General features: G+C 37.0%; 2 protein-coding genes across 3 annotated transcripts; one reads left to right on the top strand and one right to left on the bottom strand.

The window, feature by feature from the left end:
- The first annotated feature begins 75 nt into the window (after positions 1-75).
- Positions 76-18,459, top strand: LOC148957486 (uncharacterized). Of its 2 annotated transcripts, XM_089115315.1 has the most exons (10): positions 78-825; positions 2,110-2,445; positions 3,433-3,696; positions 4,631-4,818; positions 6,133-6,312; positions 6,575-6,809; positions 14,089-14,175; positions 15,726-15,888; positions 16,444-16,572; positions 18,279-18,459. In XM_089115315.1, exons 1-10 carry the CDS (start codon positions 525-527, stop codon positions 18,457-18,459), a joined length of 2,064 nt encoding a protein of 687 aa, XP_088971441.1. In that variant the 5' UTR covers positions 78-524. The 2 variants fall into 2 exon arrangements, with proteins under 2 accessions (XP_088971442.1, XP_088971441.1); XM_089115316.1 differs by lacking the exon at positions 14,089-14,175 and having other exon boundaries at positions 76-825.
- Positions 17,910-22,903, bottom strand: LOC148957485 (tRNA (adenine(58)-N(1))-methyltransferase non-catalytic subunit TRM6-like). The gene is made up of 2 exons (XM_089115317.1): positions 22,431-22,903; positions 17,910-21,376 (listed from the first exon to the last, which is right to left on the bottom strand). The coding sequence occupies exons 1-2, from the start codon at positions 22,871-22,873 to the stop codon at positions 20,356-20,358; spliced, it is 1,464 nt and encodes a 487-aa protein (XP_088971443.1). The 5' UTR covers positions 22,874-22,903; the 3' UTR covers positions 17,910-20,355.
- Positions 22,904-24,662: the final 1,759 nt, after the last annotated feature.

The raw sequence follows: 24,662 nt of genomic DNA, 5'->3' as shown, positions 1-24,662 counted from the left end.
AGAACAAAACTTACAAATTTGCTGAAAACAGAACCTATTAGAAGAACAAACGAACTTTGTGGTCCAAGCATAAATAACAGAACAATGCTAGAGATGGCTATAATTTCTGTCCTGTTAGTTTTAACTTTAATTTTCTATTCTCTCTCTTGCTCCAATCTTTCACTGTCATTTCTAAATCGATTGCATCAGTCAAGTCCTTCTCCGTTGCAAGGACAATCAGGTCTTCGAGTCTCTCACCAGTCATTGTTGATCGAAGGCAATTCTAGATAATTTTCGTTTCACTGAAGGTTCTTTCGTCCTTTGCAACACTGACTGGGGCAGTATATAGCAGCGTTGCAGCCTTGTAAATGGATGGAAAGATCGATCTGTTCTTAAAGGCAAATTTGGACGTGTCTTCAGGCTTAACGAGTATCAAGCTACTGATTTAAACATGAATACTCGAGGTTTTTTATGCTTTATATCTCATTTCTCTTTCAGCATGCTCCAATACATTGTCATCTACCTCTGGAGTTATACGTCACTCGATGTCACAAGGAAAGTACTTGCCAAATCACAATTGTACTTGGAAAATAAATGTGCAGATCTCTTTCCACGTAAAGCTGACTTTCACGAAGTTTGATATTGAAGCCAGCAAAGACTGCATGAAAGATTACGTCATCATAAGAAACGGACCTTATTTGAAATCGTCTCAAGTTAGCCGTCTATGTGGCAAAGATCTTCCACCAGCTATTACGATAAGTAACAATGAGGTGTTAATCCAATTTGTTACTGATGCAAACAAACAGGCCTCTGGATTCATTTTGAATTATGCACAATTCACACCAGGTAAGTCACATTCTTCTATTTGGTGACATTCAACCTTAACGTTGAGTTAACTACAACTTAAGTTAACTTAGCTATGTCTCGTTGTTCTCTAAAAGGTCTACAGCTATGATAGCTTCCATAATCTTGACTTCTCTTGACTTCTATTCCCCCCTGTGCTCTCCATTTGATACGAGCAATCATACATTGCCTGGCCAGTTTGAATCACACGATTATCTGACAGATGATCTGACATTTGATCTGACTTTTGGTGTGCATTTAAAATGATTTGTGCCAACTGTGCAACGACCTGACATTTCACTTTACTTTACACCTAGCATTTGAGCCCGTGCAGGTATCGACTCATTTGCGCGTGTTTTTTATTGTTGGCCCCAAACAGCTGAAAGTAAACAAAGAACGAAGAACTGGAGAACGATGAACTGTTGGGCCAAATGTTTGACCTTGACCAAACATCACCCAAAATTGTATCTGCAATGATGGTAGATGAACTGTTTACACTAAACATTGACAGCTGCTTTTGATTAAAAGCAAAGTGGTAGATGCCCAGACAAGTTTTGATACCGAATGCTATACTGTCAAAACATTTTTCTCTGTATCCACAAGAATGTGTTCCCAAATCTTTGCACCTCTTTAAATGAACAGCCATCAAGAAAACTGATGAATTCTATGTGTACCAAATTTTCCTGGTGATACAAATCTTTCACACTGCAGTATATGTCATTTCACTTTTAAAGCTCTCATTGAATATCTCAATCGTGCCTTCGTTATTGCTGAAAAAACTTGTCTTTTTGGGCCATTTCAGAAGTTGCTTTTGCAAATACTGTGGAACTCCCTGCTAAGATGCCAATATGAAGATTTACCTGGGCAAATGTTTCTTATGCAAACTAATAAATTTTAAGTATAATTCGGTTATAACGTATTTTAAGGGACCAGTGTATTAAGTACGTTATATCCGAAGTACGTTGTAACGAGGGTAAGTAAAAATTTACTAAAACCAAGCACACCTTTTGCCGGGACCAAGCACACCAGTACGTTATATCCGAAAGTACGTAATAACCGAGTACGTTATAACGGGATGTAACTTCTTTCCCTAGATTTCAATGTTTATTCGTGTCATTGATTTTTGATTTTGATTTTGCCTAATACTGTATGTTCGATATAATTAATCAGCATTCTTTGTTTCTAGCAAACTTTGCTTAAGCCAGCTATGCAATTGTTTTTCTTTGAATCATTTTACTTTAATTCTCAGGTCTATCGTTAATAATGATACGTATTTTTATTTCAAAGACACCAAATCAGATTCTGTGTCCATTTCAAAGCAAAACATTATAATCATTGCTGCCTGTGCTGCCGCTGCTTTTCTGGCGCTGCTTTTATTTATATTCTTGAGATGGAGGTGGAATAAAAGGCAAGACTACAAACGACAGGAATTAGAAAAGGATATGGAATTGTTCACAGGTTTCACAACAGTCAGAGATCGCATACGTCAAGATTCAATGCCGAATCCGTTGATGGAAGCCCTGTCACGTATAAACCCAGAACACAAGCCTCCACAGTGTCGTTTAGACAGAGTAGAGTATGTGAAAGATCTTGGCCAAGGACAGTTTGGGAAAGTTTTCCAAGGTTTGGAAGAATTATAAAGTCTTCTATAAAGTCCAACGCAAACGTCATTGTAGTTATCAATTTTTTTCTGTATTCAATTCTTTTGCAAATCGTCCACCCCAAATTTTCATCTGTCACGTTTCAAGTTATGACTATGATTTATCCACAATAGTTAACTACCCATCATAAAGTTTCCAGGAAATTTCAATCCGTAATCCTATTGATAGTCATACGTTATACGTATTCTAGAACTATATATCCAGGTCAACATTGTCTGATGAGCTAAGGCGACGCTGATTAGTTTCATGTATATCTCGGTTCGTTTGAAATGACGTCATCCTGGTGATTCTCCTCTGGTCGGAATTTGGACCAGTGGTCACGGAATCGCCAATGAAACTTCACCTCAACTTATGAAAATCTTGCAGAAGATATTCAAACTGACATTTTAAAGGATTTTTTCCTCATAAATCTATATCAGACATCGATTTTCACCCTATGCTTTCAATGACAATAATGTACCTAAATTTATAGAAAGCAGTTTATGCGTGATGTTTAGTAAATGAATTGGTGTGACTAATGGCAACTCGAAAATGGGTTATAAAATGTCCAATGTCCACTCAAACACGTGTGTAGTTATATATTCATTGACATGTTTCGTACAGCAAATATCAATGAATATATAACTTTGGTACAGCAAAGAACATACACATTGGTACAGCAAAAAACTTCAGTTCCTCAGTACTTTTAAGTCATTTCTGTTAGTCTCTTAGTGACAGCTTCCTTGGATTCCTTGCATTGTCTATCATTAACATGCAAGTGGCAAATTACTGAAGTTTACTGTCTGTTGGTTATATAGTGCTGCAAATTAATGTATCCTTCCTTTTCTTACGCTGCCTCTTCATTTTACGTTGATGCATCTTTGAAACAAAACTCCTATAAAAGTTGGGTGGGTCATCTCAATCTAGTTTCAAATGTCCCTTCATACTGACGTGTCACCGTTATTTACAGGGCGTTTCAAATTGGGCCAAGACGCCGAAGAGATCAGCGTGGCTGTTAAAATGCTGAAGGAAGGATCGTCAGCCGAGACAAAGGACTCCTTCATCCAGGAAGTAACACTGATGACCGTTCTTTATCACCAAAATATCCTTAAGCTGCTTGCCGTGTCTACAGAGGAAGAACCATTTTGCATGGTTTTTGAATATATGGTTAATGGCGACCTCAATACGTATTTGAGAAAAAATGATCCGGAAAACACAGAAGAAACTGAGAAAGGTAAGCTTGATATCATGCACTGTTTATTTTTGCTATCCTTTTTAATTAGAGTAACCCACAATAATCCATGAATCGATATAAAAGGCTTTTTAACTTTACAACTTTGCGTGGCTGGAGAGAATTTTTTTCGATCTGGAGACCTGTTTAATGGGTGTGGGGGGGGGGAGGTTTTTTGCTAGATTCCTGTTCGGCAAATATTTGACACAATGTGCTACACACGAATTCTCATTCTGGTTGGAATTGCAACTGCAAGTAATTGATAATTTTACCCCTTGCTATATTAACCCAAGATGGAGTAGATTTTTTCATAATCTGTGGAATTTAACTATTTGAATTGGTTTTTATAGAAACCAGGCTTTGCAAATATGTTTATGTATACTTGATTTTTATCATAATCCGTTACTAAATTGCTTAGCATGCAACAAGTCGCATGGCACAAAACTCTTTAGGCATGCGAAATGGACAGAAAAATAGTTTGCTCTCCCACTGTGGTTTTGATATTTGTCTTTATTTAAAGATTCCTCAAATCTTGCATCAGAATTTAAGGCGAGAATTACCTATACCCCAGGGAGTAGTCATATATTTTAGGATAGTGGTGCTCAGGTTTCTTTTTGGATCTAGAATTCGAGCAAAAGTTTTTTGTACAATAACTTTTTCGGGTTCATAAAATTCTGAATTATTTCTTGGGGTTTTGAATAAGAGAAACATTTTAAGGATAGAGAAACTGCAAACTGCCCTGTGCAAGGCGAGAAAATTATTTTTTTGGCCTATTTTTGTGCTAGAAATCCTTTTTTGGATTGATGGTTTGTGCTCCAGCCTGAGCACTTCTATCTTAAATAAATATGGGTAACCCCGTAGGCCTATCGCATGTTTTGTTCTCTAACTTCTGTTTCCGTTTGTATAATTTCTATCTGCTTACTTTACTTCATTCTAGTTTCGTTGTCTACGGATAACTTGGTAAACATGGCCGCCCAAATTGCCTCTGGTATGCAGTATTTAAGTGAAAAAAGATTCGTTCACAGGGATTTAGCGACGAGAAATTGCCTGGTTGGAGAAGAATCTGTAGTCAAAATTGCGGATTTTGGAATGTCACGTGATGTTTATGAATCTGATTATTACAGGGTAAATCTTTTGGAAATTTTCGTCTTTAGTGTTCTTGAACCAAGCAAAATATACCCCACTTATACATGTGTTGTGATCTTTGTAATATAAAAGATAACTTCTGAAATAAAACCAATGGGCTCACTTGCTTTTTCTAGCATGTGTTGGAATAACATTGCTAAATTGAGATTGTCTGAACAAAAAAACTTCTTGTGCTGGGCTCTTTCTTTGCAAAATACCACGGAGAAATGGTAGCAGCAATTCATCAAAAGGAATGCTTGTTGCTCCGTGGCTGCAGCTTTATGGCCCATCTGCCTTGTACATAGAAATATGCATACTTCGAATATCGTTAATTTGAATATAGTCACATGGTCTTACTACCTAGAATAAAAACAAATTTAGGCCTCTAACGCTCTTCTACTAAACCCATTTATTTGGTATGATTGTTCAGAACTATTCCACAGTGATGCACTCTTGTTCTATATGATGTGCAAGCATTTTAAGTTTTTCTAAGTAAGTTGAATGACTTTAAGATTAAGAATGTGGTATTTACATATCTAGGGCAAATAGTGGCGATGTAAAGTCTAAATCTTACTGGGCTTAAGCCGAGCCCAGTACAATGAATAGGAAAAGTTTAAGTATGAAAGGTGCACTACCAAGGCTTAAACCAAAGAAATTTTCAAACCACAGGATTGAAAATAGATCATTGTTGGAGATCTATAGGTAGAAGAGAACAAAAAGTAGAGTTTCATCTTTGCTCATTTTTTTAAACTGAATTAACATGTGATATAACTTGCCTTCCGATATGAATGAATCCGTAGATGAAAAGAAACTGGTTAGCAGGTCAGAAAAGGAACGATCTGATAAGATCCTCGAATCACTTTCCGAATTAGTTGTGACACGTTCGTGTGTGTGATTCTTGTCCCCAGTAGAGAAACTTTGCCTATATTTACGTTGAAAATCTGGATTGGGAATTGGACTTTCGTGTTTGTAATTTCTATCTACTCTCAAGTTCCTAATTGTAATAGTCTATTAAGGAAGGGGAGTTTGCATTTTTTTAAAAAATCCTAAATGGGGTGGGGGTCATAATAGATTGAAATGCTTAGACTTTCCGAAATTATGTTTTAATTGAGGGGGGTTTAAATAGGATTTTTGCATGAAATACATAATTAGGGGGGTGTCAATAAATGGAAATAGGTATGCAAAATTTCTGAAAATTGGAGTTTACTATCCCCCCCCCCCCGACCCCCGTACAGTTAATAACTTGATAGTACAGTAGAGAAACCTATCTGCATTTGCGTTAAAAATCTTATATAACGATGTCTCCCTTTGAAGGTTGGTGGTGCTGCCATGCTACCCATTCGCTGGATGCCACCGGAAGCTCTTCTTTATGGAAAATTCACGGTGGAATCCGATGTCTACTCATACGGCATCTTGCTATGGGAAATATTCACTTACGCCCTACAACCATTTTATGGTTACTCGAATGATGAAGTCGTTAAGTTTATTAAAAAGGTATATTCAGCGAAAATGTATGGTATCACAGATATCTGACTTCAATGGTCAAAAGCTACCTTTGATGCTAATAAATTCATTTTATTCTTCAACTCTCTTTCAATTTTTTTGACCGTATAATCTGATAAAGAATAGCAAATTTGCTATTGCCTTTGAGAATCTATTTTTTTAATTGTCATGTCGCAAAAAATTGTTTCTAGCATCAATGCAAACGAATTATAACTTTAATTTTAGCCATTCGAAACTACCACATCTCTTTCAGGGTGTTGTATTACCCAAGCCAGATATCTGTCCAAACGAGATCTACGATAAAGTAATGACAAAATGCTGGTTCAAAGACCCTGAAAAGCGATTGAACTTTGAGGAGATTTTGAAACGGCTTAAAGGCGATTACGAATACGCTCAAGAACATGTCCCTAAGAAGCCAAAGAAAGATCCAGTACCAACGTACTCAGTTCCTCCATCACGAGAACTTCAACCTGAGCCAAGCACTGAAGGTGATAAATTTTGTTCTATTATGTATTTTCATAAATAGTTGCAATTACAGTATGCAAGAAACACTACACGAAATAATTACTATACCCTACTCCTGGGTACTATACCCCGAAAACAAAACGCTGTGACTAACTTGTGACAATTACATGTAAAGAAAGGACTACTTGAATCTGACGTCACGCGGATATGTTCGCGTTTGGATGAGTATTGTTGTGGGACTTCCAGTTCAAGGTAGACTTTCGAATAAGCGACTACTAGAACAAAAAGAAATTAAAGTTTTTGAAAGGGATATGGTGGCTATGTGGCTTGCAGTGAAATCTAAGACATTCTGTTCAAACCGATCAGGTTTATGAAATAGGAGATAATGAGCATAGTTGAATCGTAGCTGTATTCTCTATTGCTTTAATGCTGTTTTTGTACCTCAAACACAACACAAAGAGGCTATATTTAATTCGAATAAGCTCTGGCGAGGCCAGGTGAGGCCATGTGGCTATCCAATTCGCTTCTTTGGTGTAAATAATAGGCCGAGTTTTGATGCAAGAGTTTGCCTTGTTATCTTTGAGTTGTTCATTTTCACGGTTTTTTGCTTATTGTGTGTAAAGGAAATAGCTTATTGCTTTTACTCATAGTTCACTTTTATAATACAGTATCAGTGGCGGATCCAGCCAAAAATCTGACTACCGCCGAAATGAGATAGAGGGTTGACCACACCCTTTAGACCACACCCATTTCTTGGTCACACCCGGTTTTCTAAAATGATTATTGCTTTCTATAATTTCTTATGTAGACCATTTTCAAGAGACAAGCGGTGCTTTACTGAAATTTCATATATCCTTACAACAAGCTTGAGAAGAAATAAATAATCTTATTCAATATTCTGAGGATGGATATTCTAAAAAAATTTACGGCATTTAGACGAGGAACACCATCGAATTAGGAAAAAAGAACAATTTGGCAGAATTTCGAAGTGACGCCTAAAACTCGCATTTAGTCGGACAATTACTTATGAAAATCAGACCTGTTGAAAATTACTAAGTTTAAAACGCTAGATAAAATTTGCAATTATTGAGAGCAACTTTTGTTAAACAAAGAATCATACTTTTGGCGAATATTGTGGGCCTGACTTTTAATTTAATATTCTTTTAAAATATATTCCTACGAATAGTTGTGTATTGTACAGAATAATGGGTCACATCGGCTTTGAAGTTACAGTTTGCCCACTTGCAGAATATGTAGGCATCCCCCCATCTTTCTGTAACGTTTGAGCCGCGTTGAGCGGCAGTACTACTTCAACCCCCCATCTGAGCGGTAGTCAACTCGGTTGTTCATTGGTTGTCAACAAAATTTGTATGCATCCCCCCAGGTTGGCAGTGATTTCTGACGATTTGATTGGTCTAGGCAAGCTGACTACCGCTCAGTGCAGCTCGAATCCGCTCTACACCGACTAGCAAGCCATGATTTCATCATCCCCCCATGCTAGCCTTCTATTTGCAAACATGTGGCTCGGCAATTGGCACGCAATTTCCATAGCGATATGGATTAAATGGGAATTAATCGTTTAATTCGAGTTAATACCCGCGGGGAAAGTGCGCAGATTCCCCTTTTCTAGAATCGGGTGGTCCCACACGTATATCCTTAGTAGGCTGTGGATATCATGTTACCTTAGCTATTTGCTAATCACCTTGTGGTATTTTCTTGGTGGTCTTTTCCTGGCATATTTGTTTAAGTACAGCGATGCAGCTAGGGTCATGTCATATTTTGCAGCAAGACTCACGCGTTGTTTGTACGCGTTTTCTCTGTAGAGAAGTGAACTATTCTGCGAAAGTGTAACTTATTTAAAACCCGCTAATAAAGGACATAGTCCTACCGTCAAATGGCCGGACGCTGATCATGGTCATGATTTCGACCGTTGCTTTCTGTTGTCATAGCATGGTTGGAAAGTTGCAGGTACTGGTTGTTAGGTCTTGGCAGAGTTATCGAAAGTTATAGCAGTTCAGGTCAAGCGCTCAGTGGCTGCTGTCTACTGCTATTACAGTTTCAGTTACCCTGCATCTCGATTCTATCACGTGCTCCAGAGAAAAGGTTGTACCAGCATTTTTTTTTTTTTCTACATTGGCTGTAGCATGGTTTGTAGGTTATTTGTTTTTAATTTTTCGATCTACTATTTCCTGCCGTTTTACCAACCCTGGAGCCTCATATCTCCACCATAAATACGACAAATTAGGGGGCAGTATTCAAAGACCACAGTGCTGCCTCTCGGTAAAGCCACATGCCAGGCCGCCCAATCAAACGCATCCACCACGAATACCTGCTTGTTGTTATTTGTTCTTATTCTTTCAACTAATTTACCCTGTCATGTTCTTGTCCAAGGCAGGGATGCCTGTACTCAGAGATGGCAACGGGGGCAAAGCGTAGAGCAAAAAGGGCAAAACAATAGCCCGTACAATAGTCAAACGAAGAAAAATGCTCAATTTCGCGAGGTCAGGGGCAACTGCCCTAGCTGCTCTCCTGGCGCAGGCTCCTTGGTTCCATTCATCTGGGATTTAACAAACGCTGTCTCTAAAATCCCCTCAATTGCAAAAAGTATCTTTGTGTTGTCATTGTTGGCGTAAGGGGTGTGTGGCAAACTGCCCCGTTATTTTATATTTACGTGGAGGAAATTAACACCAGCATTAGATTGTACAGTCATGCCAGCAAAAGTTTCTGGACACGTTACATGGTCCATCTAGGATCAGTTTTTTTAGCCTTTTAAAAGTATCGAGATCCAATTAAGTGACACCCATCGGCATTGCACACCATTCAGCAGGTCCTTGCTTTGGCTGCATCACACTGCCGCCCTCCGTTTAAAGCAGTCATACTGTGGTTTAACAAACCTGCCAGTATGGTCATAGTAAACGCTTAGCGAGCCCAATATTGCTCCCAGTGTCCTAACCTTCATACTTTAGTTTCGCAAACACACCTGTAAAGTTCGAATATCAGTTTGATCTTGTTTCAACAAAAAATCAATAATCAAATGAACCAATAAATTGACTAAGGATTGTTTTCATGGTTTTGGTAATGTCACATTGCTTGCTTGGCTGTGGTTAAGTGGGCCCTCACGGTAGTGTTCACCTCAGTCTGGCACCAAAACTTCGCTCGAGTTACATAATAACATTTTTAACGCTGGGCCTCGGCAATGCCCCTTGGAACATCTTGATTGCCAGTTTACTGTTTTTAGATAACCCCAATTGGTCTATTCCTTTGATTACTTTTCCTAACAAAATGAAACTATTGCCTACAGCAAGATGATACCAAAAAGCAGGGCCGTCTTTAGCCGGCTTGTGCCCAGTGGTTATTGACAAAACAAGACCCCGTTCAGAAAATTGCTGCGGCCATGCCCTTCAGTTTCGGTTTCATTGAACGTCCTTTTTGGTTACAATAATTAAAAAGATTTTTAAGGATTTTTGCAAGAATGTGCAGGAACACTTAGAGTGAATCTGAGGCACGTGGTTATTTATCTGCACTTTGCTTTTTAATCCGTATGCTTCCGTATGCTGAAATATAGTAGCTTTTGTTGCATTTTGAAGATATCTTGTTACATTATTATAAGTGCCACTAGTCACCATGGCAACAAACTTCCAACTAACTACACGCTATATTTTCAACAACAACAACAACAACAACAACAACAACAACAACAAAACTTATTGTATGTAATACAGGTATTTTGATGTAATTTGTATAGCAGCAGAGCTAAACAATTTAGAAAAAATGCGCTGGCAACTTTGCTCTCTGTTTTCATCAATCATGATGGGCAAATGCATAAAATGTTTTTTGTTTTTGCCTATTTATGAATGCATTGTGTGCCCCCTTTTGTTCTGGTGCAAATTTGATTGGTTTGAGCAATCTGTATTTTGCTACTTTAGGCAAGCCTTTTTGTTGAGAGCGAACTTCTTGGTTCAATGTAAAACATGCTATATTGTTAATACTAAACTTGCTCAATATTTATATATATAGAATTGATTTGCTGTAGTTATGCAAATCTATTTTACATTTTACAATGAATTTACTAACATTAGGCACACTTTGCTTGGTAAATGTAGAAAAGTTTACTGTGGCTTTGCAACAAATCTGCAGAATCTAAAACATATAAGCTGAATCTGCAGAACCAATGTTTGCAATATAAATCGGTAAATACCTAGATAGCTTACTGTGGTGATGTTTCTTGCTAAATGCAAACATGTCAATTGTTCTGTCATGCAAACTGCAATGGTAAATATAGTGGCAGTTTGCTGTGTTTATGCAAACTCAAATGGCAAATGCAAAATCTTCCTTGCCATGGTTCATAAATTCACATGAAATATGGAGATAGTGTGCTGCGTTTATGGAAATTCACATAGTAAATACAAAATGTTTTCTTGCTATGGTTTATATATTCAAATAGAATATGGAGATAGTTTGCCAGGGCTATACATACGTATACATACATAGAAAAGCGTCTGCTGTTGTCACCATAACACGTCTAGTTATGCCTTTACTCTTGGTGGCAAACATGCAAGGTGAACAAAAAACAAACAAACAAAATGTTTACTGTTGTTGGCAAGCATGCAAAACAAAACAAAACGTTTGCTGTTGTTTGGCAAACATGCAAATATATATATAAAAGAAAAGAAAAACCATTAAGCGTTTTCAGTTGTTAGGAAGCATGTAAATAAAAGAAAAAATTTGCTGTTGTTGGCAGAATGCAAATTTATAAGTACAAACAAACAAACAAACAAATATTAAGAGTTTGCAGTTGATGGCAAACATGTAAAATAAAGACAAAACGTTTGCTGTCGTTGGCAAGTATGAAAAATAAAACAGAACGTTTGATGTCGTTGGCAAACAGGCAAAGGAAAGCGTTGTGCTGTTGTTGGCAAACATGCGGAAGAAAAGGGTTTTGCTGTTGTTGGCAAACATGCAAATATATATATAAATAAAATAAAAATAAAAAAATCATCAAGCGTTTTCAGTTGTTGGGAAGCATGTAAGTAAAACAAAACATTTGCCGTTGTTGGCAGAATGCAAATTTATAAGTACAAGAAAAAAAAACAATATTAAGCGTTTGCAGTTGTTGGCATACATGCAAAATAAAAAGAAAAAAAAAAGCGTTTGCTGTTGTTGGCAAACATGCAGAAGAAAAGGGTTTGCTGTTATTGGCAAACATGCAGAAGAAAAGGGTTTGCTGTTATTGGCAAACATGCAATGAAAAGCGTTTGCTGTTGTTGGCAAACGTGTGGCAGAAAAGCGTTTGCTGTTGTTGGCAAACATACAAAAAAAAAGCGTTTGCTGTTGTTGGCAAACATACAACGAAAAGCGTTTGCTGTCGTGGGCAAACATACAAAAAAAAGCGTTTGCTGTTGTTGGCAAACACACAATGTTGGCAAACATACAACGAAAAGCGTTTGCTGTCGTGGGCAAACATACAAAAAAAAAAAAAAAAAGCGTTTGCTGTTGTTGGCAAACATACAACGAAAAGCGTTTGCTGTCGTGGGCAAACATACAAAATAAAGCGTTTGCTATTGTTAGCAAACATACAACGAAAAGCGTTTGCTGTTGTTGGCAAACATACAACGAAAAGCGTTTGCTGTCGTGGGCAAACATACAAAAAAAAAGCGTTTGCTGTTGTTGGCAAACATTCTTTTCTCTTGCTTTCTCTCCCCGCTTCTCTTCACCAATAACTTCCTCCCTTAGTAAGGTTAGGGCAAGAGTCTCCTTCAGTTACAGGTTTTCTAAGTCAGTGTTTGATGGGTGTAAACATTGTCATGTTTTTTGTGGCGGGGTAAAAAACTGAGGCAGTTTTTTCCCTGGAATCAAACACCGACCATAAAATTGCGTCATTGCTCAGGCAAGACAAGGGCTGATGCACCAAAAGCCCAAAATGTTTTTCCTGAGATTAAGGTGTTGTTTACCATAACTAAGGGGCCCCCGCGATGGAATTAAATGGGAATTAATCGTTTAATTCGAGTTAATACCCGCGGGGAAAGTGCGCAGATTCCCCTTTTCTAGAATCGGGTGGTCCCACACGTATATCCTTAGTAGGCTGTGGATATCATGTTACCTTAGCTATTTGCTAATCACCTTGTGGTATTTTCTTGGTGGTCTTTTCCTGGCATATTTGTTTAAGTACAGCGATGCAGCTAGGGTCATGTCATATTTTGCAGCAAGACTCACGCGTTGTTTGTACGCGTTTTCCCCTCCCATCCCTGTCCCCTTTTACTCACTTCTCCTCCTGCTTATATCCCGTTACATACTTCCTTCTGCCTTCTCCTGTCTCACTTCTTCTCACACAGTCATTCGATTGTGTGACAGGTGTATCAGTCTGATTATCGGGGTAAAAAACTGAGGCAGTTTTTTCCCTGGAATCAAACACCGACCATAAAATTGCGTCATTGCTCAGGCAAGACAAGGGCTGATGCACCAAAAGCCCAAAATGTTTTTCCTGAGATTAAGGTGTTGTTTACCATAACTAAGGGGCCCCCGCGATGGAATTAAAACATATTTCTGTCTCTGTGGAAATTTCAGGCATGTTCCTAGGAAGAAAGGCTTGGTTTGCAGCGCGATCAAACATTTTCAATAATTAATTATGGTTTAATTAAAGTAGTAGGATAAACATGAGAATGATCCTTGTTTCTATAATTTTTTGAATAATCTGACTACCGCTCGAGCGGTAATGGCGGTAGTCTGGATCCGCCACTGAGTATTACTGTTTCATATTTATCGAGCTGTACGTTAAAATGATATTGCGGTGTCAAACGCAGTAATGCAAAGAGATCAAAAAGAACAAAAGAGAACAAAAGCAAAGTAACGGGCGCCAAATCTATTTTAAATATTCATTGAACAGTGAAAAACTGACAATTTTTCAGCCAGAAAGATGAATTTGAACAGAGTGGGACAGTCGAGATAAATGAAGTGAAAAATCGTTATCCCTTCTCTGGCCCTTCCTCTTAGTCGTTGATTTTTGCTTTTGTATTGAATTTAGAGCCTGAACCTCTGAACGTTCCGCGGACACAACAGCTAATACAGACCGATCCCATTATTACGTCACTTGTGTTGCCACACGCAATGCATTCTGGTAATTGTATAGTTATGAGCACCGTTGCTAACCACTCCGTTTACTCTGTTCTTTCATTGCATCGTCACGTTATAACAGTATTTATATCAAAATGATGAACGGGAAAAAATCATAAAGATTTGATGGAAAGGGATATTTTTTCAAAAATCTTGAATTCTGTGTTAACGTTCTCGTGTTACATCATTTAGGTGCACCAAAAAGAATCCCGTCGAAAAAAGAGAGCCCGCAATCATCGCCTCAGTATGTAAATTATCAAGTAGGAAAGGAAAAGCAAGGTATGTGAATAGTTGAAGAAAATCAAACTACAAGTTTAATCTCTGCAAGCCTGTGTCGTGAATAACTCACTCTTCAGGAGATGAAGAGATATATATATATATCTATAATAAAATAGAATATAGACTAGAAATGAGACATGTTCTCTGTTACTCCGAGTTTCGTGCTTACGCACTCATCAGACTGACTATAATGAAAAATATTCCTGTTTCCGCGGTATAAATATACAAAAGGTGTGATAAAGTTAGACAAAAGAAATTTTATTTAATACAGGTTAATTAGTTAGTTGGAGTTCTATTGTTCATGAGATAAAACTTGTTTTCGTGTCGGCATTTGGAGATTAATTCGGATCGTTTGTTTAGAAGGGTGTTGTTATTTGCTTTGATGATGTGTAGTTTTTCTGTTAAGCATAGGTCACACCTTTTTGTAATGTTGTTGTATGGTTTGGCTGAGGTGATGATGGTCCATTGTATGTCATAATCCTTGTTTTTGTCTTTAAGTTCCCAGATGTATTTTGATAGTTCGGTACTGTTGGCGTATTTTTCGGTTGCGGAATGAGAGTTTGTGTTGTGTAAATCGTTGTTTGAAGGTTCCTTCTGTTAGGCCAATGTAGTTTTTGCTGACAGTGTCTTCGGTTGTAGTGATATGTGCGTTGTAGATGATGCTGGAAGAGAGTCAGTTGTTGTCTAGTGGGCATTGGTCTTTTTTTCGGCAATTGCATGTTTTCTCGTTGGTAGTGGTGGGATTGGTGTTGATAATTTTCGTGTTGTGTTTGTTGATGATAGTTTGCATATTATCCATACAGCTGTAGCTGACTTTCACGTTGTTCTTGTTGAAGATATGGTGGAATTTGTGATTCTTGGGGAAGTATATGTGTATGAGCTTGAGGAAAGTTCTGCCGATGTTAGTTTGTACATTCTTGCTGTATGGTGGGTTGTACCAGATTATGTTGCGCTGTCTGTTTCTTCTTTATATATATCTTTATATATATATATATCTATATATATTTAGAAGTTTATTTGATAATGTTAACAATAGTGAACTGTGAATACACTGTTAACAGGAATGAAAGAGACTTTTATTTCTGGGCATTTTACAATCAAGCTACATCCATTGTATCTTACTTTTGCTAATTACAGTCTGGTATGTCTCCCTTTCCCATACTTATCTACTCCTTCTCTCTCTCCACAATTCTCCTATCCTTGTATATTCTATCTTGACCTTTTCCCTACTTTCTCTCTCCCACATATCTCTAATGTTTCCTTTTCTTTTCCCCTTCCTTTTCTTACGAAAGATGTTATTGGTAATGCTAGTATTGTCTGAGACCAACCCTTTACTTAAATATTAACCAAAATCCAAAATGACTCTCAACATCCTTTATGGCAACCGGACCTCTCTTGCTTTTTCTTCCATTGTAAGTTGATATTTTGTTTCATTTCGCAATTCACATGTATTTTGATGTCTGAATCAGCAAACTTATTTACTGTAAATTATATGGTACGTTGTTTGCACATGACGAGAAAATTTTCAAAATTCAACTGTTAATTTTTAGGCAACACTATAGAACTGAGAGCAAAAAACGGAGCATTTCCAAACCCATTGTATGGAAAATCAGTTAACGCAGAAGATCTCTACGACAGGCCAAAATCGCACTCTATTAGTTCTGATGATGGAAATGACGATATTAGGAAAACAGTCGAGTTACCAAATGCAAGGTTATTATAATCTTCACCTATCATTATACATTATACATTTTTTGTTTGTGTTCAGTACCTCCAATATTCGGCAAGCTATCTTTCCCGAACCTGCGCCTAACGTAGCTTATACTTCCAAATGAAGGGGGGGGGGGGGTCTTCAAGAGTAAAATTCACCAAGGAAGGCCTAGATGGAGAAACATTTCCGTACTATTTCTCCTGCCGATAGGCAATATTGTTGTATTACAAACTAACAGTTTATCGACCAAATCGTAAAGAACTGTTATATCCCCTGCACCACCTACTAGCAATGCCCTTGTTAGCCCTTCTTGTGGCAACACTCCCAAGGTAAAAAGGGTACACAACTCGCAGTTCAACTCTGCATGTTTCGGGTCAGCTTTCTGACATCAAGATTGCATTTCAGAGTTGCCAACACCTTTAGAAACACTTTTACCGAATTAAAACCGTGTAAAAACTTTGAAGATGTAGTGCAGTGATATGCATAGCTATTTTATTCATTTACTCATTAGTTTTTGCATTTGAACGGTCTTTTCAAGTGTCTTGTTAATTCCACAGGAATACAGTTGTGGCAGATGACTTGTACGATCGTCCAAAATCAAACGCACGAGCTTATCCTGAATTAGAAGAACAATTTGAAGGTGGAACAGTGCTACTGCCTGAAAGATCCTCAAGGGTGAATCTAGTGTAAGATCCATTTCATAATCACAAGCTTCACAGAACGAAAAGTTTTTTCTATGTACAACGGTGGGGTGCAGCAGACAATGATTCAATGTTGCTAGTCTTTGCTACACATTTTATACGGTTATATGCTATAATACAGTAACCTACATAGCAAAGTTGTCTCATCATCGCATTAAGCGTGAAGCTCTGGGCGGCAACTTAGAGCCATCCTGTTCTTCACACCAACAAATGTACACTCTTACCTTAATAGGTTTTGAGGTACCGGGACGTGCAATTATTTAGGGATACTTCTTATTGAAAAGTGCGGAATTATCGGTATCAGTTTTTGAAAATGTGCAGAATTTTAGGTACCATTTAAAGAAGGATGCAGAATTATGAGCACCATTTTGGAAAATATTGCAAAATTACTAGGAAAGAAATTTAGCATTAACAAATAGAATATGAGTTAGAAATGAGATTATAAAATATGTGTAGTTTTGAGATTTTGGGGAAAAGGACATGCAAAATTTGTTTGATGATTTTGTTGTGTTTTAAAAATGGTATTTGCCTTGCGAAATTTTAGGTATAGTTTTCATCATGTTTGCGGGATTAAGGGACATATTTTTCAGAAATATGCGAAATTATTAGTCCAAATTTTGAACCAAAATGTGGCACGTCCTCGTCCAAAACTAGACTTAGTTACCCTCAATTAGTTACAAAAATAAATACAAGCAAGAAGCAAGTAAGCACATATGTATACACGTTGCATAAAATCTATTAGCCTTGGTGCAGACTCTGCGTATTGTCAGGGAGCGTAGAGTCAACAGGCAAGGTAAAAACCTATATGAACAATATCGTTATCTATATATTTGTATCTGTCTTTCACCAGCCAGGGGATAGTGGAACTTGATTGGTCCAACCAAGGGGGATTTCACGACTATTTTTCTTACTGGATTATTTGGACACCTATACTATCTTAGTTTAAAGGGTGATCACCTTTGGGTCATTATCCGCCCTATTAAGCCACTTAGCAGTACCGTTCTAAATAATTTCAAAACGTTATATCTATTGAATATCACGTCTTTATAAAAATCATTAGCGGTCGCATAGTTAATAAATTAACCTTAATAAGCGAGTACAACGGGTCTTGAAATGATGAATAATTGGATTATCTTAATTAATGGAATTAATTAAATAGTCGGGCTCCTGGTGGTTACTTCATGAAAAATTTATGCTTGGCACAACTGGTAGCCATGTTTATGATCTGAGATGTCTTTGCGTGATGGTCTGTAGAAAGGTTATAGGGAGTACTGTATTTTTCTCTAACTTTTTTAATTCTGCTGTAACTATTTGGCAGAAGGTACTCGATAATGCAGAAGTTAAAAGGTGAATCAGCGATTTCAAATACATTGTTGCACAAATCATAGACTCAATTTGAAAAATATTTTCATGGAACAGCTTTTTTCTGGATAAAAGAGTTTCAGGGAACATAAAAAGAAAATATTTTGTGATTCAAGAAACAACACAAGGTGTCCAGATGCTCTTTTAGTAGGGCTTTTTGACGCATTTACTTGTCAATTTTTGGGATCACAATGCGCCATTAACAACGTGGAAACGATACGAGCCCCTTTGCTATTATTTGGCTATAGTTACCAGCCTTGTTCGTAGAGTTGTGCGTCCTTGAAGCGACAATTTTGTATTGAAATTTAATATTGAGAATTATTTTTCAGGAATGAATCAGGATACGCAAATCCAGCAGTAGCTCATGATGATGAGGATGATAATGGAATTCCAGCAACTGAAGAAGAACTTGAAGTAATTGCAAGAAAAAGATACGTTAGCCCAAATGACGTCAGACGATTGAGCAAAAAGGAATCCAAGTCATCCATTGTATCAAATTCATCCACATAGAAATCAGCACACCAACATCAAATTCTTCATGAAATACATTTTGGGGTGGCACTTTTTCTCCAAACACCCAACAAAATGACTGATTTATTCTTTTTCAACGAATTGTCAAAATTTCAATCTTTCTCTCACTACCTGATATTAGCCTAATCTAGGCGGTTCATGTGTTCAGTCCCCCGTTCAAATATGCCCTAAGCGATTTCTGTGTATAGAAAAATTATCGTAAGGTTTGTATAGCACAGTTTTTCAAATAACAAGTAATCAATACTATGGTATGTGATTACAGATATTTTTATTCAAAAAAATAATATTGTTTTACTTAAATCATCAGAATTAGAGCTGTTTGAATTTGCCAAAACTAAATTTCTGAAACAAGCCTCCATTACCAAAGAATACAGACTAGCTCAATTAGGAGAGAGGATTTTAACTTTCTTATTGTTGTTTTTGTCCATTTGTATATTTTAGTCTTTTATCTGCACCTTTTGCAAATCACCAAAAAATTTACGGACTTGATGATGTATTTTACGGGGATGTTTTAGTTTAACTTGTATAATCAACCTTTTTATTGATAAAAGCAAGGCCGATTGTACAGTGAAAATCACAGTTGTTACTTGCAGAAGGTTTATTAAGCCAGTCTTGATAATGGAGAACCTCCGAGCTATTTGGGTGCGGTTTAGATAAAAATTTAGCATTTTACGGATAATTTCTAAATTTTAATTAAAATCACAGTAGACAATTTATATTTAGAAATTTTCATTCTCCATTTGCAATTTGTAGGTACATCGAATAAAAATGTTTTTTTTTCTTCTAACATTTCTTCAACATTGCACCACAGAGGCAGTTTAATTTTGGTTCATTTTTTTACATTTCATCTCAGATCACATTCCAGACCAGAGGGACAGAGGCGAGTGCCCCCTTACCACAGTCCTGGTTATTTTTGCTAAGCTATTTATCGGTGGTCAGTCAACAGAGCAAAAAACTGGTAAAAATCACTTTTCAGGCCTTCTTTAGAAAGAATTGCCTACTATAGAACGTGGCTTTCTAAGACACAATTCTAGAACACACCTTTTGTCAAAGCTGTACTTAAATCTATACTGTCCATAACTGTTGGAAAGTTTAAATGCAACATTAAAGGTCATCAAAATCCCTACAGAATATTTTCCAAATCAACTGAAATTTGTGAATAATCATCTTGATATTAACTTCATTATCTAATAATCTCCTTTTGAAACTAAGCTTAAGTTTTCCACTGTCTAGATATTTATGGAATATACATTGGGTGATAGATAATAGTTAGGAAATTTTGCAATGTTGCCTTTATACAAACGCTAATGTTTAAAGGAACAAGTTACACACACTCATTACACACAAGAATATCAGGATTTAATCCACAAATTAGCCTCCTGGTTTGGATGGTTGCTCATTTGAGGGAGGTGGCATAAATGAGGGTGAAGGACCTAAATCCTTTTCTACATAAAAATGTTCATACTAAAACAATCTCACTTTTTTAGTTCATAATGAGAAATGAAACATGTTGCCCATAAATGAAGATGTTTAAAGTCATAGTGACAACAACAAAATTGTGAAAAGCTTTGTTATTTCTATGTTGTCATTTTCCATTGAATATGGAATTTGTCATAGACTAAAATTATGAATTGTAGAAACTGGCATGTCAGGGAGGATGCTTAGTAAAAAGTGGTAGCTTACCAATAATTTTTATTTCCAACGTGGGGGCTAATTCGAGGATGGCCAGCAATTCAGGGGCTTAATAGAGTCAGGTTCAAGAACCCATTTAAGGGTTTAAGAAGCTAGAAAACAAATCAACCATGTCAGTGATTTCAGGAAACTTCAATGAAGAGTCCTTTGGTGATTGAATGATATACATATGGTACAAAGAAATCAATCATGTTTTAAAATTTTTTGTTTTGGTTCACAGTCATAAGTTTCTTTAACATCAGGTCCCTGTATCTTCAGTGCTCTCAATAAATATCCACTTCTGGCACTCATTGTAATGCCTGGGTGTGTTCTATTTGGTAGCACCTGTAACTCTCGCAACCATGTTTCTGTTAGATTTACATTGATGGCTAGCGAAGCATCTCTCAAGTAGCGATAACACTCCATCAGTGGCTCCTTGTATTGGCAATAGACAACAATGGGAGAAGATGGTTTTATAAACTCCATCAGCTCAAGAAGAATTGCCAATGGATGAAACTTTGTTGCAATGATAAGTGCATCTAAATTTTTGCTTTTCAGATACTCTTTTGCACGAATCTCTTCTTCGATTCTATTTTCCTTGGTAAACCGCTTATTACAAGGTATACTTTCATCATCTTGTGTCAACAATGTATCGCATTGATCTGCCATATCACTATCTTTATCAACTGAATCTTCTGCTAAAGAAGGATTTATTGTTTCATTGCCAAGTTTCTGATTACACTCCTTAAGTTCATTTGACAAGCTATTATCGCTGTTTGAACTTATGTTGTTGCTGTTTCTTTTCTCTTCATTTGATTCTGCTGCACTGAACTCATGTTGCTTTTTTTCACTCTGGGGAAAGCATTTGCCATCAAGCTCATCTTTTATTTCCTCAATACTCTCAAAAGAAAACCCACATATTTGCTTGGTCTTTTTCTCTTCTTTGAAGCTAAACTGGTCTAGAATTATCCTCACAGGACAATTTCCATTGTAGGCTTGCACAATCTGACCATCTTCTCCAATACGCTCTAGAATTGACCCTATGACCATGCCTTGACAAGTTTCAGAAACTAGAACATTGGACCCAAAATGTATGTTTGCCCAAGCTAAAATTTGTGCCAGTGTGTCAGGTCTGATTTCTAGGATCTTTGAAGCTGCTTTTGTGAAATACAACTGAGACAACAGTCGAGCTGTGGGTTTGTAAGTTATGAAGTATGCCAAGTGCCTGCAATTACAAAACATGCTTAGCAAAACGCTTTATGCAGCATACAAAACAGACTTTAACATATGTTATGGATGTTTGAGCATTTTGTTTCTAGAGTGGCTTATCATATATGTATAATGTTAGCTGGATAAAGCAAGAAAGCTTTCTTTTCCAATCAAGTATAAAATTATTTTCAGGAAACAACAACAATTCACAATTGATCCTGAATTGAATACGCAATCTAATATACAACTTTAGCAACCTTTTCTATAACTGACCACATCCTTCCTATGAGTGTCAGCTGTTAAACATTTTTCAAATCAATGTCAATTCTTGGAAGCTTAGAGCCAAAGCTCACTAAGCACCATACCTAAACATCCTTTCAAAATTATCTAACAAGAAACTGACAAAATCACCCTATTTGCTTTTTGAAGAAAGAGTTATCTATGGGTACGAAATATTTTTTGAAGGGATATTACCATGTACCATAAGAATAATAGTTCCATAGGTTTACAGTCTGTTGCATTTATCACCAAGATTTCAGATATTGTTTGGTCCTTTTATTTTTAATAAAATCAGGGCACAAAGGCATCAATTTCTCCTTCAGTATAATTCTTAAGTGTGCTAATTTCTACTTTCTTTCTATACAATTAAGTTAGGATTTGGAAATTCACTCAGTTTTCTGAAAAGTAAAATATCATGTCAGTCATGTCCTTTCTTGAAAAGTAAAATATTGGTATTCGATGAATAATAAGGTTCTTTGCTCAGGGGGAGCTCTCTCCTCGATTAGTCTATCTACAGAGAGAGCTCCTCCTCAAATAAATTCCTCTTCCTACGCAAGCCCATTTCAGTAGTATGTATAATTTGTGTTGTATTCAATTACTATTGTATTTGCTGTTGTTAGTTGTATTGTTGTAAGACCTTTGTATGTAGTGGAATTTTAAATATGAAAACTTGAACTTGAATGTCAACGATAACAACAGGGACAGAGCAGCAGGCAGCACTGTGGTACAGATATACAAAAAAAGAATGAAAAATAGGAAACTGAATCAAAACCAAAAATTAATAAACTCACTTTTTTTTCTTTTTCTTTAAATATTTGGCTTGTGAATATGAGGTTTTATCTTTGAAAGTTGAACTGCTTTCTACAATCTTCTCTATAATTTCTTGGCTGTCGGTTCCACCCTCCTTAAGTTTCATTATGTCATCCTTGCTAAGCTTCTGTGAGTCCGAATTATCCAGAATTTCTCTGTTATCACGAGTTTGCTCATCTTTATCAAAGTCTGCTTCGTCGTTTTCAAAATTGAGCGGATTTGTTTCAAAAAGTTGGTTGCGTTGGACCTCAAATGTTGAGCCGTACGGTTTGCCAATCATGCTATCAAGATAGAAGCTAAAGTTCCCCATGCGCTCTTTTTTTCCAGGCCGTGCTTTAACATACTTCAAAGACGTACCTTTCCTTAGAACGACTCCGTCGTTTAGGGAAATCAAATGTTCTTCTTCAAGCATGTTGTCCTCCATCTTGAAAACCTCAGTTCCATCCAGGTTGAATAAACACAAGGAAACAATGCAGTCACATATACTCCTCCGCGGCAATGACCGACCAGTGTTCAGCGGCGCACCCATTGATTCATATAACCAAAGATCAAGGCTTAATGTTTGCCACTTTTCTATTTTCAATTTTTTTGCGTGAGACTCAGGCTGGTTGGTTGAAAACACAAGCCACAATTTTACCCCCTAACTAGACCCCGAAGAAAACGACATAAGATAGTTTGTGTAAGAAGGAAGAACCGCAGGATAGGCTGTCCGCCGGATTCTGTGAATCTTGCAATGAGTGTAACAAAGCAATACGACGACGAGAATCCAATGTCACGAGATAAAATAAGATAGTTTTCCAGCAAAAACCTAGCTTTTCATGTTTTATGATTTGCTATCTACATTTAATCATAAAATACCAATTTTCAAAATTCATACCTTGAAGTTTTGTGCTAAAATTCGCTTTAAGCCAATATTGGAACAAGCATTCCAGTTTTTCGTTGATGTATTGGTGACTTTAAGCCAATATTGCAGCAAGCACACCAGTTTGTTAATGTCTTGGCAAGGTAAACAATTTGCTACGATTCAAAGGAGACTCTTATTTTCTTCCTCAAATGATTTCCCAACTGTTTCTGTGCACAAGTGTTGACCCTTCATCATGCTTTATCAAAGAAAACTCCCAACGGTAGACTTTTGTAAAGCTTTCTTTGTCTCATGATGGACATTCAATTCCCAAACCCCCCAAAATTAGAATCTTCATGATAAGTGCTTCTGGCAATAGAAAAACGCTACGGAAAACTCATTTGAAAGGTGACCATAGTATATCGGTTAAGGGTAGACGACGGTACTACTCGTTGTAAACATTTTCAAAATCAGCTTATACAACTGCAAAATCAACTGCAAAATTTAATATAAAACGGTAAAGTGGGAAAGTCCAAAACTTCTCAGAGTATTGAAAAACGTACTTTGACCAAAAGGTTTGCGAACACTGACTACCAGACGCACATCAGAAGGACGAATAATCTGACAAATAGCTTTTTCGGCTGGTCCTTTGGTTTTGACGAACCATACAGGGCTAAACACTCACATGGAAAACCCAAGAAATGGAAATTTTTTGCCTACTCATAGCAGGACAGCCCCCACTTTTTGCAAAAAACGTAAAGAATTGAGGAATAGACCGCAATTCAAGTCACTTTTTATTCGGTTTCAGCCCTCCCCTGACATTTTTTTAACACTGCAGTGCCTGACACTTGCCTCTTATAACAAATGAAGGCAAGCCATCATGCTTCGTCAGTGTAGGCGTAGAATCTGCAAAAAGGGAGAAATTTTCAGTCTCTAGCTTTCAGCATCTGATTCAACTACCTTCTTTAATGTTGTCTTTATCATTTTTGTACTTGTTTTATACCAGTTTTCCAAATATGAAATCTCCCTTGGGCCTATCCGCAACAATACAGGGCATATGGCTCCCAAGAGTTTGCTGTGAGAGTCAGTGCTTGGAAGAACTATAAGCGTTTTACCATTGATTGACTATAAAAGGGAGGGGGCATCATCAAAGCGGAAATTTCCCCCCTTTAACATCATCAAATGGGAAACCTTTCCGTTTTGTCACATATTTGTGTTATTTTAGAACTGCTTTCATCTCCAGACGGCTGGAAAATCGATTCAAAAATTTCTTCAGATAAAAAAGGAATTTCGTGTGTTACTCAAACATGCATTGTCTATGCAAGAAAGTTCAGGAAACTTTCATATCACGAAATTCCGATAAAAATTTTCA

Source organism: Rhopilema esculentum, unplaced genomic scaffold (genome assembly GCF_057945365.1).
Source record: "Rhopilema esculentum isolate cy_ngs unplaced genomic scaffold, ASM5794536v1 HiC_scaffold_24, whole genome shotgun sequence".
Lineage (NCBI taxonomy): Eukaryota > Metazoa > Cnidaria > Scyphozoa > Rhizostomeae > Rhizostomatidae > Rhopilema > Rhopilema esculentum.
This window is presented reverse-complemented; position numbering and strand designations above follow the sequence as displayed.